The 13,603-nt window shown below is 39.5% G+C and overlaps 1 protein-coding gene across 1 annotated transcript in view; it reads left to right on the top strand.

Annotated features, from left to right (window-relative positions):
* Positions 1-13,603, top strand: part of EFCAB7 (EF-hand calcium binding domain 7) — a 29,772-nt gene that overhangs the window by 14,971 nt on the left and 1,198 nt on the right. The window contains exons 8-14 of the mRNA XM_005151177.3: positions 1,971-2,112; positions 2,829-2,938; positions 3,939-4,096; positions 4,448-4,581; positions 6,753-6,901; positions 8,500-8,709; positions 12,371-12,478. Of these exons, the coding sequence (XP_005151234.2) occupies positions 1,971-2,112; positions 2,829-2,938; positions 3,939-4,096; positions 4,448-4,581; positions 6,753-6,901; positions 8,500-8,709; positions 12,371-12,478 (1,011 nt within the window). The remainder of the gene's footprint in view (positions 1-1,970; positions 2,113-2,828; positions 2,939-3,938; positions 4,097-4,447; positions 4,582-6,752; positions 6,902-8,499; positions 8,710-12,370; positions 12,479-13,603) is intronic.

The raw sequence follows: 13,603 nt of genomic DNA, 5'->3' as shown, positions 1-13,603 counted from the left end.
TTATGGTGTCTGCAAGAATAACAGTTTAGTATTTGATTCCCAGAGCATTGCCAAACTTTTCCTTACTGTTGTTCACATTTTAACCTACACATTGTTCCTTGAGGTATTTTCCCTGCTTGCTTGAATTGTTTGATGTCCCTGTTGTAGCAATGTCTATCTGAATGCAAACAGCAAAAGAGATAGTCTTCCATCTGAAAGGACAGCTAGAAAAATATGTGAGCAAACAGGGCAAAGCTATCTTGAAGTGATGGTTTGAAGACCACTGCCATAGTGGAAAAGGGGTGATAGAACATGGCTGTTGGTAATTTTTTAACATAAAAGCTGTCACAGAATCTTTTTGAATAGTTGTAGCACAGTTGGACTGCTGTTAAAACTTGTATTACGCACTGTTATGTCTCAAAAACCAGCCATAGTGCTCCTTGAGCAGACTTTTTGATCTTTTGGAAATGTTTAGTTTTTAAACAGTTTTGTAAGGTATTAAGTTTAGGGTCTAAATGAGCTGACAACCAGTTTCCTCAGCTGTGTCAGGCTTTAAGGAAAAATCTCAATGTACTGTATATTCAGAGGCAGAAAATGAAGTGAGAGATAGTATTAGATTCTGCAGTCTGTCTATGTCAACACGGGGTGAATTTGCTCAAAGTACATCTCTCTTTGTTCTGATTAATTTATAAAAGTTCTTCAAGCAGAAAGGATTGTAATGAAGATGAATTTGGTAATGTTTGAAAGATAAATATTTAGTATAGAGGAGTTGATTCTGTTGCCATAAAAATCAGCTGCAAAACTGGCACAGGACTGAAAGCTTTCAAATCCAGGAGTCCCTGAGTAATTCGTATTCTTAAGAAATCTAGAGTTCTGAGTGGAGAAGTCCAAATTCAGGGTCAGAGCTGCATACATTCCAAATGTTACTCAGCATCCCGAGTGGATGTACACGAGTAAAGTCCAGTTCTTGCCTGACACCTTTAGGTCACTGACTGTAAAGTACCATCAAATGTGAGCATGTTGTAAGGACAAGTGGGTCTTTAAGAGGAGAAGTGAAACACAGCACTTTGATAAGACTGACCATAGGTGGAGTTAGTCGTCAGCCTCATAACTGGGAGTTACATGCAGAGCTTCTCTGATTTTTACCATCTCTCTTCCCAAATCAGTGTTAGCTTACCTGTGGCACTGAAGACTGAGCATAGGTACAGCTGCCTGCACAGAGCTCTCTGCTAAAGTTACACTGAAAGGTTCCTTCTTCTAGGCTCCACTCAGAAACATTATCTTCCATTGCTAGGGAAATGACTGGAACTCATGAACTTAATCTAGAGCAGAGAAGGCAAACCAAGAGTGTCTTCCATTCCTCAAACGTATGATATGTCTATATAGACTTCAGTTTTAGTTTGCTAATATCAGTCAAATTATATTTGAAATTGAAAATTGGGACCTGCTATTAAAAAAAAAGAATCAGACTGAATCATGTAGCTGTTATAGATTCTCTAAAAAACCCATTATTCACAAACAGCACTTTTCAGATTGTCTTTCCAATAGCTTTGACAGCAATCAGGCAGAGTCAGTTAATTTGACCAGTACCTGTGTTTGTGATCTGTCTAAGTAACTCCTCATTGTTCAGCTCATCACTTATCTTCTTTGCTTGATTGGCCTGATGGAACTAATGTAGCAAAATGCCAGTAATTCATACAGTTCAGAGAATTCCATGGATTCAGTTTGATTCTTTGTGGCAATTCAAATTTCAGCTATTTGAGCACTGGGGTAATTGTTTGTCAAGGATTTTCACAAGTGGAGCAAAGCTTTGCAAAATGGACTACAAAAAGGACTATTTGAATAAATATGTATTTTAAGTAAAAGATCAGTGCTGTATTTTGGGGTGTATTTATGTAGGATTTTTTTAAATCATCAAATTAATATTTCAGAGAGAAAACTTTATCTTGATCAAAGATGAAGGCAACATCTGATGTTTGCTTTGTTTCCAGGAGTGGCACTGCGCACAGTCCAAAGGATGCTTCTACTTAGAAGAAGATGGTGAAATCATTAGTCACAAGTACAGGTTGCACGTACCTCAAAGGTCTACAGTGTGTATTACCATCAAGCCTTTAAACATTCATCAGGAAGAAGGTAAGTGTCTGTGTAACCAAAGGAGCACTTACTTACAATTTGTAAAGCAAATTGTATTTGCTGTAAAGCAAATACTACTTTTGCACATTATTGTTTTGTACATAGAAATCTCTTTGTGTTTTGTTGTGAAGATGAAGGCATTATACTGGGATGTAAGGAAAAGATTCATGATAGCAGAGCAATTACCTTCTTATGAGACATCAAAAACATCTTCAACTTTTTAACAGAGTTGTGTGGTGTGTAGCCACTTCTTGATGTTCTTGACTCCTAACTGTAGAACTGAGCCTCTGCAATCACTGTTTTGCTGTGGTCTGATCAACTTCAAGACCACTCAGTAGCTCATTGTTTGATTGCTGTCAGGAGCTGAGCAGCTACAAGAAATGAGAGAGATTCAAATGGCATAGAATCAACATACGTATGACCAGGCCTCCATTCCAGTCCAACCAAAGCCAAACAAATCAGACACGATCAGAGGTTTTAATATGAGAACTATTATTAGTAATCATTATCTGTAAGAGAATCAGAAGATTTGGAACAATTTATCTGAGCAGCCTAAATAGGAAGGAAATCCAGATAGTATATAATGGCTTCTTTTTTAGCTTACATTGGAAGGGATCAATAGTATAAATACCTTGGAAATATGTACTCTGGAGTTCAAAGAAAAAGGATTTTGTGTCATTATTAAGCATTTGTGTTGGGAATGTTTTTCTTTTTAGGAATATCTTGTCACTGGTTGTCAGTGGATACGGCTTTGTATATTCTGAAGGAAAATGAAACCCAAGAAAATCTGCAGCTTGTGAGCTTTACTGAACAACAAAACCAAGAGGTTAGATAGTTTTGTTGTATTCCTATTTTACTTGTTATTTCTCTAGTGTATGTGTTAATGGTGCATGGGTGAGTTTCCCCATGTTTTGAGGGAATTCAAACTGTACTTCATCAGACTAGAGAAGGGAAGGGACACTTGTTCTGTGTATGTTCCTTTTCAAAACTGACAGCACTCGTGCAAGGTAACATGTAATACTATCTCAGTTTTGCCCTTTGGGTGGGCTGAATTGCAAGCCACATGTTCAGAAGTTTAGTGAAATTCTTCTGAGGTCCATATTACCATGTGGTGTGTTGGCAAGTGTTGTTGAGTTGCTGGTTATCTGTATAGATACTCTGTGGAAGGTCTCTATACTTCCACATATAGATATATATATATCTATATATAGCTGTGTAGATACTCCGTGGAAACTTGCTTGTATTCCTGCACCTTCAAAACCAAAATTTCAAAGATATAATTTGTTAAAAATCCCTTTAATTTTCTTTCTCCTTGCCTTATGTATGATTTTGAACTTCACAGTGCAGGGAATATCCTTATCCTGTGGCAGAAATAAGGAAAGATAAATGGCAGCATTGACTTCCATGACTTATTACATAGGAAGTTTTTGTTGTTAGTTTGAACTAAGCTGTATAATCAGGGAGGAAATAAAAATCTCAGTGGTTTTTGTCAGCCTGCTTTTGTTCTAAGGTTTAACAATTAGTGTTACAAATCTGAAAAATGATAGCACTGTTAGTAGACACTTCTAGTAATGCCTCTTCTCCCCTCATTTCTGGTCATGTATGTTTTTGTAGATTTTATTATAACTAAGAGTTTCACCAGTTTTTGTGTCTTTAAAGTGACATTACACAGCATCTTGCTGTGACATTTCTTTAAGTGAAGAACCTAGCATTGCCAGTGCTTTCAAGTCATTAATCATGTTAGTATCATACTATATTACTAGTAATAAAGAAGGGTATCATGTGAGAAGTAACTTACAAACTTGTCTCTCTTCCTTTAAGAGTAGGTGTCTAGCTGGAAAGGGGAGCTTGGATCAGGCGTTTATTGGCTGCTCCCATTCACAACTGGATGTAGGTTGAAGAAGGTAAAAACACAAATTACTGAAGAAGCAGAACTGGTGTATAGAGATGAAGATGGAGAGCTGGCTCTGACTCCAGAGTTCCGGTGAGCTGTATTCCCTAATAGGCATGGTCTCCATTGTAAAAGTGTGTGTTCCAAATAATATCTAGCTTTTTAAAGCTGTATGTTACTAAAGTAGAATCCCAGAATGGTTTGAAAGGGACCTTAAAGCTCATTCAGTTCCAACCCCCTGCCATAGCCATGGACACCTTCCACTAGACTGGGTAGCTCCAAGCCCCATCCAACCTCACCTTAAATACTGCCAGAGATGGGGCAGGCACAAAATACTGTTTGTGCAGAATATTCTCAAATAGATTGACTAGGTATCAACAATATCAAGAAACAGCAAAGAGAACAGAAGTACTCAGAAATAGTTCTGCCTTTTTAATCTTTTAGAGCTGCTTTACTGGATATATTTGAAACAATTGATTTGGATGGAAATGGCCTTCTGTGTTTGGAGGAATACAATTTCTTTGAGCTGAGAACTAGTGGTGAGAAGTGTGATGAGGAAGCATGGGCTGTATGTAAGGGTAAGTTTGTTGCTGTGCTTGATACAAATAATCAGGGCTATAATCTACTTACAGGCTATAATCTACTTAAAAGCTGTTGTTAATAGCATGCTACTATGTATCTAGTGTGGAACTACTAGTATTTTGTAGCCTATACCAAGAGCACATGTAGATACTGTTCTCTTCCCCCTTTGGTTTTCTTTTTTTTCCTTCCCCAGTCTCCTGTCCTTTGTTTTGCTTCATTCTGGTTTTCCATGCCACTGACTTTCTACTGAGAAATCTCTTCCCGTTGCTAATTACAAAGTTTTGTAGGTAAAAGGTTGTAACTGTGAAAAACTGCAGGTTTTCTTACCATAAAATCCTAGAATGGTTTGGGTTGGAAGAAACCTTAAAGCTCATCCAGTTGCATGCACGGGCAGGGATATCTTCCACTATAACAGGTTGTTCCAAGCTCCATCCAACCTGGCCTTGAACAGTGCCAGGAATGGGGCATGGATCATATGGTAAATTAAACCGTAACAGGTAATTGTTTCATTAGTCTCCATTCTTCAGATTGAGCTGATGCTACTTTCAGATCTAAGAAAGCATTGAAGGGATATTCAGTTAGTGCGTATATGATGCTTTAAAAATGGCATCTAGAGCTTATGATGATTGTTCAGAAAATTAGACATTAGAAAATACCTATTGCAACTATATATTTTCTTCAGATGTAAGCAGGTTTTCATTAAAAATCTGTCTTTTGAAGGTTCAGATATGGCGTGTCAGTTTGTCCATGCTGAGATACTGAGACTTCCGTGAGTGAGGGGAGGAAGCTGATAGGGAGTTAAGACTCTTCCAGCATTGTTTTCTGTGTGCCAATACAGCTCCACAGTGTTACTGGATTACCACCTTGCAGGAGCAGTGTGGGGCTGCAAATGTCAGTTTTGAATAAAAAAAGGAGCTCTGTGGCATTGCTTTAAGCTTGCAAAGGCCTTGAGAATGCAGGTATTTACCTTGTAATAGAACTACCAGTGAATGTAGGCTGCTCTAATAATGCAGTGCATGAAAACAGTGGGTTCAGAGCACAGGCAGTTGAACTGCAGTGAGTGAGCAGCTGGAAATTTAGAAGCCATTGTATGAAAATTAAAGTTTCCATAAGAAATGCAGTTCTTCTGCAGCTCATACGTGACATGTTAGCGTGACATATCATTGTGTATCAGCTCAGTTCGTGTTTGATGGAATTCCTTTGTAAGCTATGACATGTTGCAAGATAGTTCAGATTCAACATGTCCTGCTAATTATTTCTCCCCAAAGATATAGGATGCAAAACTCATACAAACATACTTTGCTATAACTCAGTTTTTCCTGTTTCATCCCTGTACATGCTTTTCCACACTTGATGACTTTGTCAGCGTTATATCTCTGAGCACTGGTCTCAACATGAGTAGGAGGGCTGTGTGTGAAATGTATAGGAGAGGAAAAAGAGAATATGGTGAATCTTTTACCAGGTCATTAATCAGTGGAAGGGTTCAGATGACTGTCATAAATCTTGACACCAAAGTTCAAGCCATTTATTATAGCATCTGTGCCCTGAGATAGATTTATGAAATTGGTAATCCCTTTTTAATAATATATAGTAAAGATTTAGCATTGTTATGAAGATGGAAAAACCATTTTTAAAAGTCTCTGACACAAGGACATTTCAATTATGTGTTTGCTGACATTAGAGTGCTCGATCTATGATATCCTCTCTAAAGAAGGGTGTTAGGATTACTGGCATTTTATTGCTTTTTGGGAACTAAGTAAATCATTTCTGTATTGAGGACCTCAAGCAGTAAGGATGTTGGCTCCAGCAGACTTTCATTTCCCGTTCCTAATATATCCCATTCTCCAAATCTCAACCATAACAAATACTGCTAATAAAAAAGAAAACCAAAACCCAGTGTCAACTCTTTCTGTTTTGAAATCTCACCCTCTTCTGGGTTATACAGAGGGCAGCTGTTTCTAGTTGTTATCTAAAATCCACAGGGAAGCTCTGGAAAGAGTTGGTTGAGGATACTCTTTCCCAAATAATATTGGAGAGTCTGAGGCTGCAGGATGGCTCCATCTTTTAAACCTTGTTAACATAAGTGTGAGTTTGGTTTTGGAAGGATAAAGGGTGTTTGTAAAGAGAACAGATATTTAAGTGCTACCTTATGTTTCTTTTTAAACAGAGAATTTTGATATGAGAAAGAATGAACTAACAAGACAAGGATTTATGGATTTGAATCTCATGGAAGCCAATGACTGTGAAGGGGATCCTAGTGACCTTTGGGTCACTTTATTGTCTCTGGGCTACAATAAAGCATTAGAAATGACAGAGGTATGACAGCCATATAGCAGAAATAACTGCTTCACTTATAAGTTGGTGCACATACTTAACTGCAGGAGTGTTTCTGTCTGTTGTAAATTGATTTCAGTAGGTCAGTGATCCAGTCCAAACACTGTTACTATAGGGTTTACGCTATGACTTTCAGTCATTATGGTATCCTATTCATTAAGACATTCTTAAAAGAAGAATTTTGCCTTTCACTTTAGGGAAAGCTGGTATTTTGTGGGGTTGTAGAGGAAGGAATCCTGGGTTGTACCTATTGAAAGAATTCAGGCACCTTGCAGGTGGGAAATCATAAGGAGACAGTGATGGTGAACTGTGACCTGTCAACAAACCTTCAAAATACAGGACTTGCTCTGCTTATAAAGGTCACTTTCCTGGCCCAAGCCACAATAAAATTGTGCTGGTATTAATAGTTCTCACTTAGGAAAGAGGATTTCTTTAATAAAGAGAACCTAAATATGGAAAATAAAACATTAAAGATGCAGACAATTTAACATTTTAAAGATCATTCCTGAGAAAATATGATTTTTAAAAATAATTGTCTGATTATTTAACTTTTGTTAAACAAAAACAGGTCTGCGTAGCCACAGTATCAAATAGATTTGTGTGAAGCAAATACATGTAGACCCAAAAATCCTCAGTATCGTTGAGAGACATCAGTTGTCTCAGTGAAAATCCTGAGATCACTGTGGGCTGATCTCTTAATGCTGAGCACTTTCCCCCTTTCCTGTGAGTATGGTTGGCCAGAGCAACTACTTAAGTGTCTTTCTGCATTTCGGACGTAAGAGGGAGCTCTCCTCTAACAAGATTTTGGGGAGGTTTTCATCAAGTTAGGAATTTCAAAAAGGTATTTTTGTGCCTTACACTTGCTGTGGTTCCTTGCTTGTAGTCTTTGCCACAAAGGACAACGTAGCTGTCTGAATGCTTTAATCATCCATCTAGTAAATCTAACCCTACTTAACTTGTGCTGTAACTTACCCCTTGAATTCCTTGATTTCAGATGACTTAAGAAACTGGTATTTCAGGAGCTTTGAGCCTCTAACAAATTAAGGACAGAACCTGAGAAATCCTTATGGATTCCAACAGCCATTTGAAAAAACTTGAGCTGCTAGTAGTGAGAGTATGTGAACTCCTGTTTGTTCCATGTACTAATCTTAGTCAAGAGAGTGTAACAGCAGAGTGCTTAATGCAGCACTGTAGATATTTTAACTCTGTAAGAAGTGGCACAAGTAGCAAGAGTGTAACAGGTAAAGGAGACAGGTTTATTTCAGACCCTGAAATACATTCATACTTCATCTTAATTCCTGTACATTTTGCTATCCAAGGAAGGGTTTGCTATGTTGGAGCCAAATGTACCAAACTGCATATAGAGTGTATGAAAAACATTCATTTGTCCTGAGCTTTCATTTGGTTTAGAAGATGGCCACATCTCTCAGGTTTTGAATATTTAATATTCAGTGACATATTTGTATTTGGGTATTCCTACTTCAGAGCATCAATGAAAATATTTAGGAGCTGTAGATGAAAATCCGAGGGGAAAAAACTGCAGATTAAAGTGATGGTAAACCTCCTTTTGTCCATTGCAGGCATGCCCCTTTGTCATTGACATCTATGCAGAAAAGTGCAAACCCAGGATTAAAGCCATGTATCTAGAGGCGGGGAGCTCACAACTCAACAGGGCTGTTTGCAAGTCTGTTGTTAGTAAAGGAGAGGCCAAAGTACTGGATGGCTATGAAAACATCATCATCTATACCTACAGCACGGGTGGGAGAATCACGTCTGTTATTGAGAACAAGGTATGGCATGAGACTTCTGTAAGATACTTTGGGTTAATGTCTGTTGTTATTTTCCTCTTCCCTCCTTGCTTCACTTTTGAGAATTATATTTTCTAATATTTCTGTTGTAAAGTTTCTGTATCTAGTTAATAAAATTAGAAAAAAGAAGATGCAAAGATGATTTTAACAGATGACTCGGGCTCTAAAAGAGTCTGGATCAGTGCTCTTGAAGGTATAGCTTGTTATAATGAGGCAAGCACTTTCAAGTATCATACAGAATATGAATATCTGTGTTCACATTCCAGTTTTTCAATATGGTAATAATTACTGGAGACATAATATCTTCATAGTACCGGAAAACCAGTACTGAGAACAGGAAGCACAGTTATAGAAAGACCAAAGACTACAGCATTTACCCTATTTAACATTTACAGTGCAAATAGGACAGGAAAAGAGCACTGATATGCATTGACTGTGGTTTAGAAGCATATTATGGGTGACTTGTTAACTGGCCAGTCTTACTGGTCTGCTTTATTACTTACCCAAGCTAAGAACTGTAAATCCAAGCAGAAGTGCTTGGTGAGAAGCAGAGATTTAAAACCTTTCTGCATAGATCATAATGAATATACTGTTCATTCTCAGTTTCATTTATATCAGGAACTGTGAGTAAATAAATACAGTGCAGTAAGATGTTGAACTTAAGGTGCTTTAGATCCTAAAAGATCACAGCAAGAAGTATATTTTTAAATGTACAAACATGCACAAGGGGGTGGGTTTGTGGACCTAATATTAGTCCACTGAATGCCAAGTCTCCTTGGAACTACCGGTTTAGATCTGCACTTCGCCCTTTAGGGTGGCTATCTTCAAACATATAAATAACTCCAGTACATGGCAGAGAAGATGAGGTCTGTACTGAGGCAGCTGGATGCTGTCTAATAAAAATCACTGACCACTGCCATGTATACCATTTGGGTTTCATTTGTGGATGACACCATGTGGAGCTGGAGGTTGGAAGGCTCTGCAGAGGGATCTGGACATGCTGAATCAATGGGCTGAGGCCAGTTGTATGAGGTTCAACAAGGCTCAGTGTTGGGTCCTGCACTTGGGTCACCATAACCTCATGCAATGCTACAGGCTTGAGGCAAGAGTGGCTGGGAAGCTGCTCAGCAGAAAAGGATCTGGGGATGTTGGTCAACAGTGGTTGAACATGGGCAGCCTGTGCCCAGGCAGCCAAGGAGGCCAAAGGCATCCTGGCCTGTATCAACACCAGTGTGGCAGCAGGACCAGGGCCGTAATTGTCCCCCTGTACTTGGCACTGGTGAGGCTGCACCTTGAATCCTTTGTTCAGTTCTGGGTCCCTCACTACAAGAGAGACCTTGAGGTGCTGGAGTGGGGCCAGAGAAGGGAATGGAGCTGGTGCAGGGCCTGGAGCACAAGAGAGATGGGGAAGGGCTGAGGGAGCTGGGGGGTTCAATGTGGCGAAGAGAAGGCTCATGGGGGACCTGATGGCTCCTTCCAAGTGCCTGAGAGGAGGATGGAGCCAGGAGGGGCTGGGCTCTGCTCCCAAGGAACAAGTGACAGGACAAGAGGAAACAGCTTCAAGCTGCACCAGAGCAGGTTTAGATTGGAGATTAGGGAAAAATTGTTCCCCAGAAGTGTTGTCAAGCACTGGAACAGGCTGGCCAGGGAGTCACCATCCCTGAAGGTGTTGAAAAGATGTGTAAATCTGGCACTCGGGACATGGTTTAGTGGTGGCCATGGTAGTGCTGAGTTAATAGTTGGACTTGATGATCTTAAAGGTCTTTTCCAGCATAAATGATTCCATGATTCTATTCTGTGAAAGAAAGTAAGGAAATTTTATGCATCTGTCTTCTAAGCTTCCCACAGTGCAGGCGGCCTGATTGTATCTTCAGTTACTGTGCTGTGGATTTCAATGGAAATAATTGTTTCTTTGTTATTTCTGTAATTGAATTAAGGAAACACTCAAGTGTCCCAGGGATTCTGTTTTAGTCTTGCATATGTATTGAATCAGTGGGCAGAGAAAGGTGTCTGTCTTGAGAGTGTAGGGTATAGCCAGGGTGTGAGCTGGGGAAATGAAAAGACTTTGTGCACAGAGCTTCACATTTCTCGGGAGTGAGCAGTACCCAATCTATTGTCTGCCCATTTGGGTGCCAAAAGAAATAGTCCTGTCATTCAAAACACAAACTTATTACAATAGACCCTCTGTGCTAGGTGAATCTTTGTGACCTTGTTCCTGTTACAGGAGGATACTTAGGGCATGGCTAATTCTTTTGTTCGCTATGTAAAAATGAGGACTTCACTGAAGTGGTGCCAGAGCAGATGCATCGAAGTCAGAAAGCAGCTTAAATTGTGTTTACATATCTGCAACAGTACCATATTTCAGAAATGACTATTACACTCTGCTGGCCAGAAACCCTTTGTACTGTGAGCACCAGAGAACTTTTTTAGTTGGTCCTTACCAGTCTAATAGTAGCTTCTTTGCTGTGTAAGGCTGACTGTGTGGTGTAACTGTGTTTCTCTTCAATGTCTCAGTGCCCAGAGAATGTTGGGTAGCATTGCCTAAGAATCAGATGTTTTCTAGTGTCTCTGTCAAACTGAAATTTATCTAGAGGCAGCTGAATAGTAGGGAGTATAGCATGTCCTTGTGTCTTATGTCTGAGTATTGCATGGGATAAACTGGTGGCTGATGAATTTTCCATTACCCAACCTTTCAGTTTTCTATCTTGGATATACTGGATCCTTCTTGGAAGTATTTACACAGCAAGAATGTCTGTTCTTTAAGTGATTATACTGGGATGGGTCACCTCCTGATGAGTGTTTCTTACAAGCATCTTTGATTTGTGGCAGCGAAGAAATAGTCAATCCTGGTCACTTATTATGAAAGGAAACCAAATATGAAGTTTGCTAAGGAAACATGAAAGGAAACTAAATATGAAGGATGCTCCTACTGCTTACACTGGGCATTTAACTTCACTTGTGTGGAGCCTGGTCTCCATTGAATCCTACATAGTTGGTGAGAATTTAAGAACATGTAGTATAAGCTCTGGAGGAAGTGGCCTTTTGCTGGAGGGACAGGATTCGGGAAAATCAAAATGGCTGTACAATGACAGGTAAAACTTCTTCTAGGTCTGTATCCTGCCTCCATAAATGCCCTGTAGGTGATGTTGCAAGTACAAACACTGGGCAAGCATCCAGTGATGCTTCTCCAGGCACTGTCCTAGCCTCTAGTTATTTGCAGTTCACAGACTACTTGAGCCAGAAACTTAAAATCCCTGTCCTTTAAATTCTTAAAATCCCTTAATGTATTTTTTTCCAGCATGACTTTCTCCAGTCACCTTTTGAAGTTAGGTAAACCATTAGTGTCAGTAATGTTCTGTGGCAAAGAGTTTTCTTACTCAATAGTGTTCTCAAGTTGTATATTCACAAGTGCTTAAATTGTATCAATGAGTCTTAAATTACTTTGGCAATGAATATGGGCTCTGGTGATGCCAACGTACATTTTGATACTCTTCGAAGAGAGTAGTTGCCAGCATTCTTAAAGCATTTCTGTCCCATGAAATAACAAAGCTGGAGCGAGCCAGAAGGATGTGTAGTTGTAACGAAAAGAATACTCACTTAACCGCTGAGACTAATGGGTTCCCTCATGTTTTTTCACTTGCAGTCTGAAAACAAAGTGATCATTCATGTCAACAATGAGCAGAGCAAGAACTGCCTAAGTAATAGGGGACTTACTGTTTTTGCTGTAGAAGTGGCACCAAAATCTATGATGGTAAGATTGGTACTTGAGCCAGCTTGAAATCAAAGCAAAAGACAAAATCACATGATATCTTTACAGTTTCCTTCTGCAGGTCTTTTACCGTGATAGTGAGAATGTGGATAGTGGCATCTTCATCACCAGCACAGATCAGATATTTCAAAGCTGAACTGTACTTGATGTATCCATGTTTTCCTGTGCAGATTGCTATACAAGTCCATAGTTATTTGGGTTTTCATATGTATGCCTGTTTCAGTTATCCATTCAATACATGTATCCTTTACTAATGTTTTTAATATTCTTTCATTTTTAATACTTTTTTTGAGGCTGTATTTTCTCTACTTAGTGAATTTTAACCAGGTATTTTGATGTCTATGAGATATAGACCAAGCATGCACTACTCAGACGCAAAAATGTATGTGTTGCTGCCCTTATGCACAATGTGATTTGCAGGCTTGACTTACAGATCGTATGTACCTATGCAGCAATTTGATCTGCTGATCCCTGTTCCAGAGCCAGGCACGCTTTAGTGAAAACCTACATGAGGGTTCTAAGGCATAGAATGAGATTGAAAACGCATGAAATGGTATTTTTCTTCATGAATGAATGAAGAAAATCCAGTTTTTATTATTCTAAAACTATGATCTCTAAAAGCAGAGGCATCCAAACTATTTCATATCACTGCTTCCCAGTGTAGATGCATTCAAAGCTGTTCTGAACAGGTACAGTCCCATGACAGAGGCAGGACTGGGGCCTGTTCCAATATTGCTGCTGGCATTTCAGATATCCATAGCCTGATCCTATAGTGTTTTACTTATTTCATCCTGCCCCTCTACTCTGCTCTTGTGAGACCTCACCTGGAGCATTGTGTGCAGTTCTGGTGTCCTCAACATAAAAAGGACATGGAACTGTTGGAACAAGTCCAGAGGAGGCCATGAGGATGATCAGGGACTGGAGCACCTCCTGTATGAAGACAGGCTGAGAAAGTTGGGGCTGTTCAGCCTGGAGAAGAGAAGGCTGCGTGGAGACTTCAGAGCAGCCTTCCAGTATCTGAAGGGGGCCTATAAGGATGATGGAGACGGACTCTTCACTAGGGACTGTAGCGACAGGACAAGGGGTGATGGGTTCAAACTTAAACAG

The sequence above is a fragment of the Melopsittacus undulatus genome, chromosome 6, assembly GCF_012275295.1.
Source record: "Melopsittacus undulatus isolate bMelUnd1 chromosome 6, bMelUnd1.mat.Z, whole genome shotgun sequence".
Lineage (NCBI taxonomy): Eukaryota > Metazoa > Chordata > Aves > Psittaciformes > Psittaculidae > Melopsittacus > Melopsittacus undulatus.
This window is presented reverse-complemented; position numbering and strand designations above follow the sequence as displayed.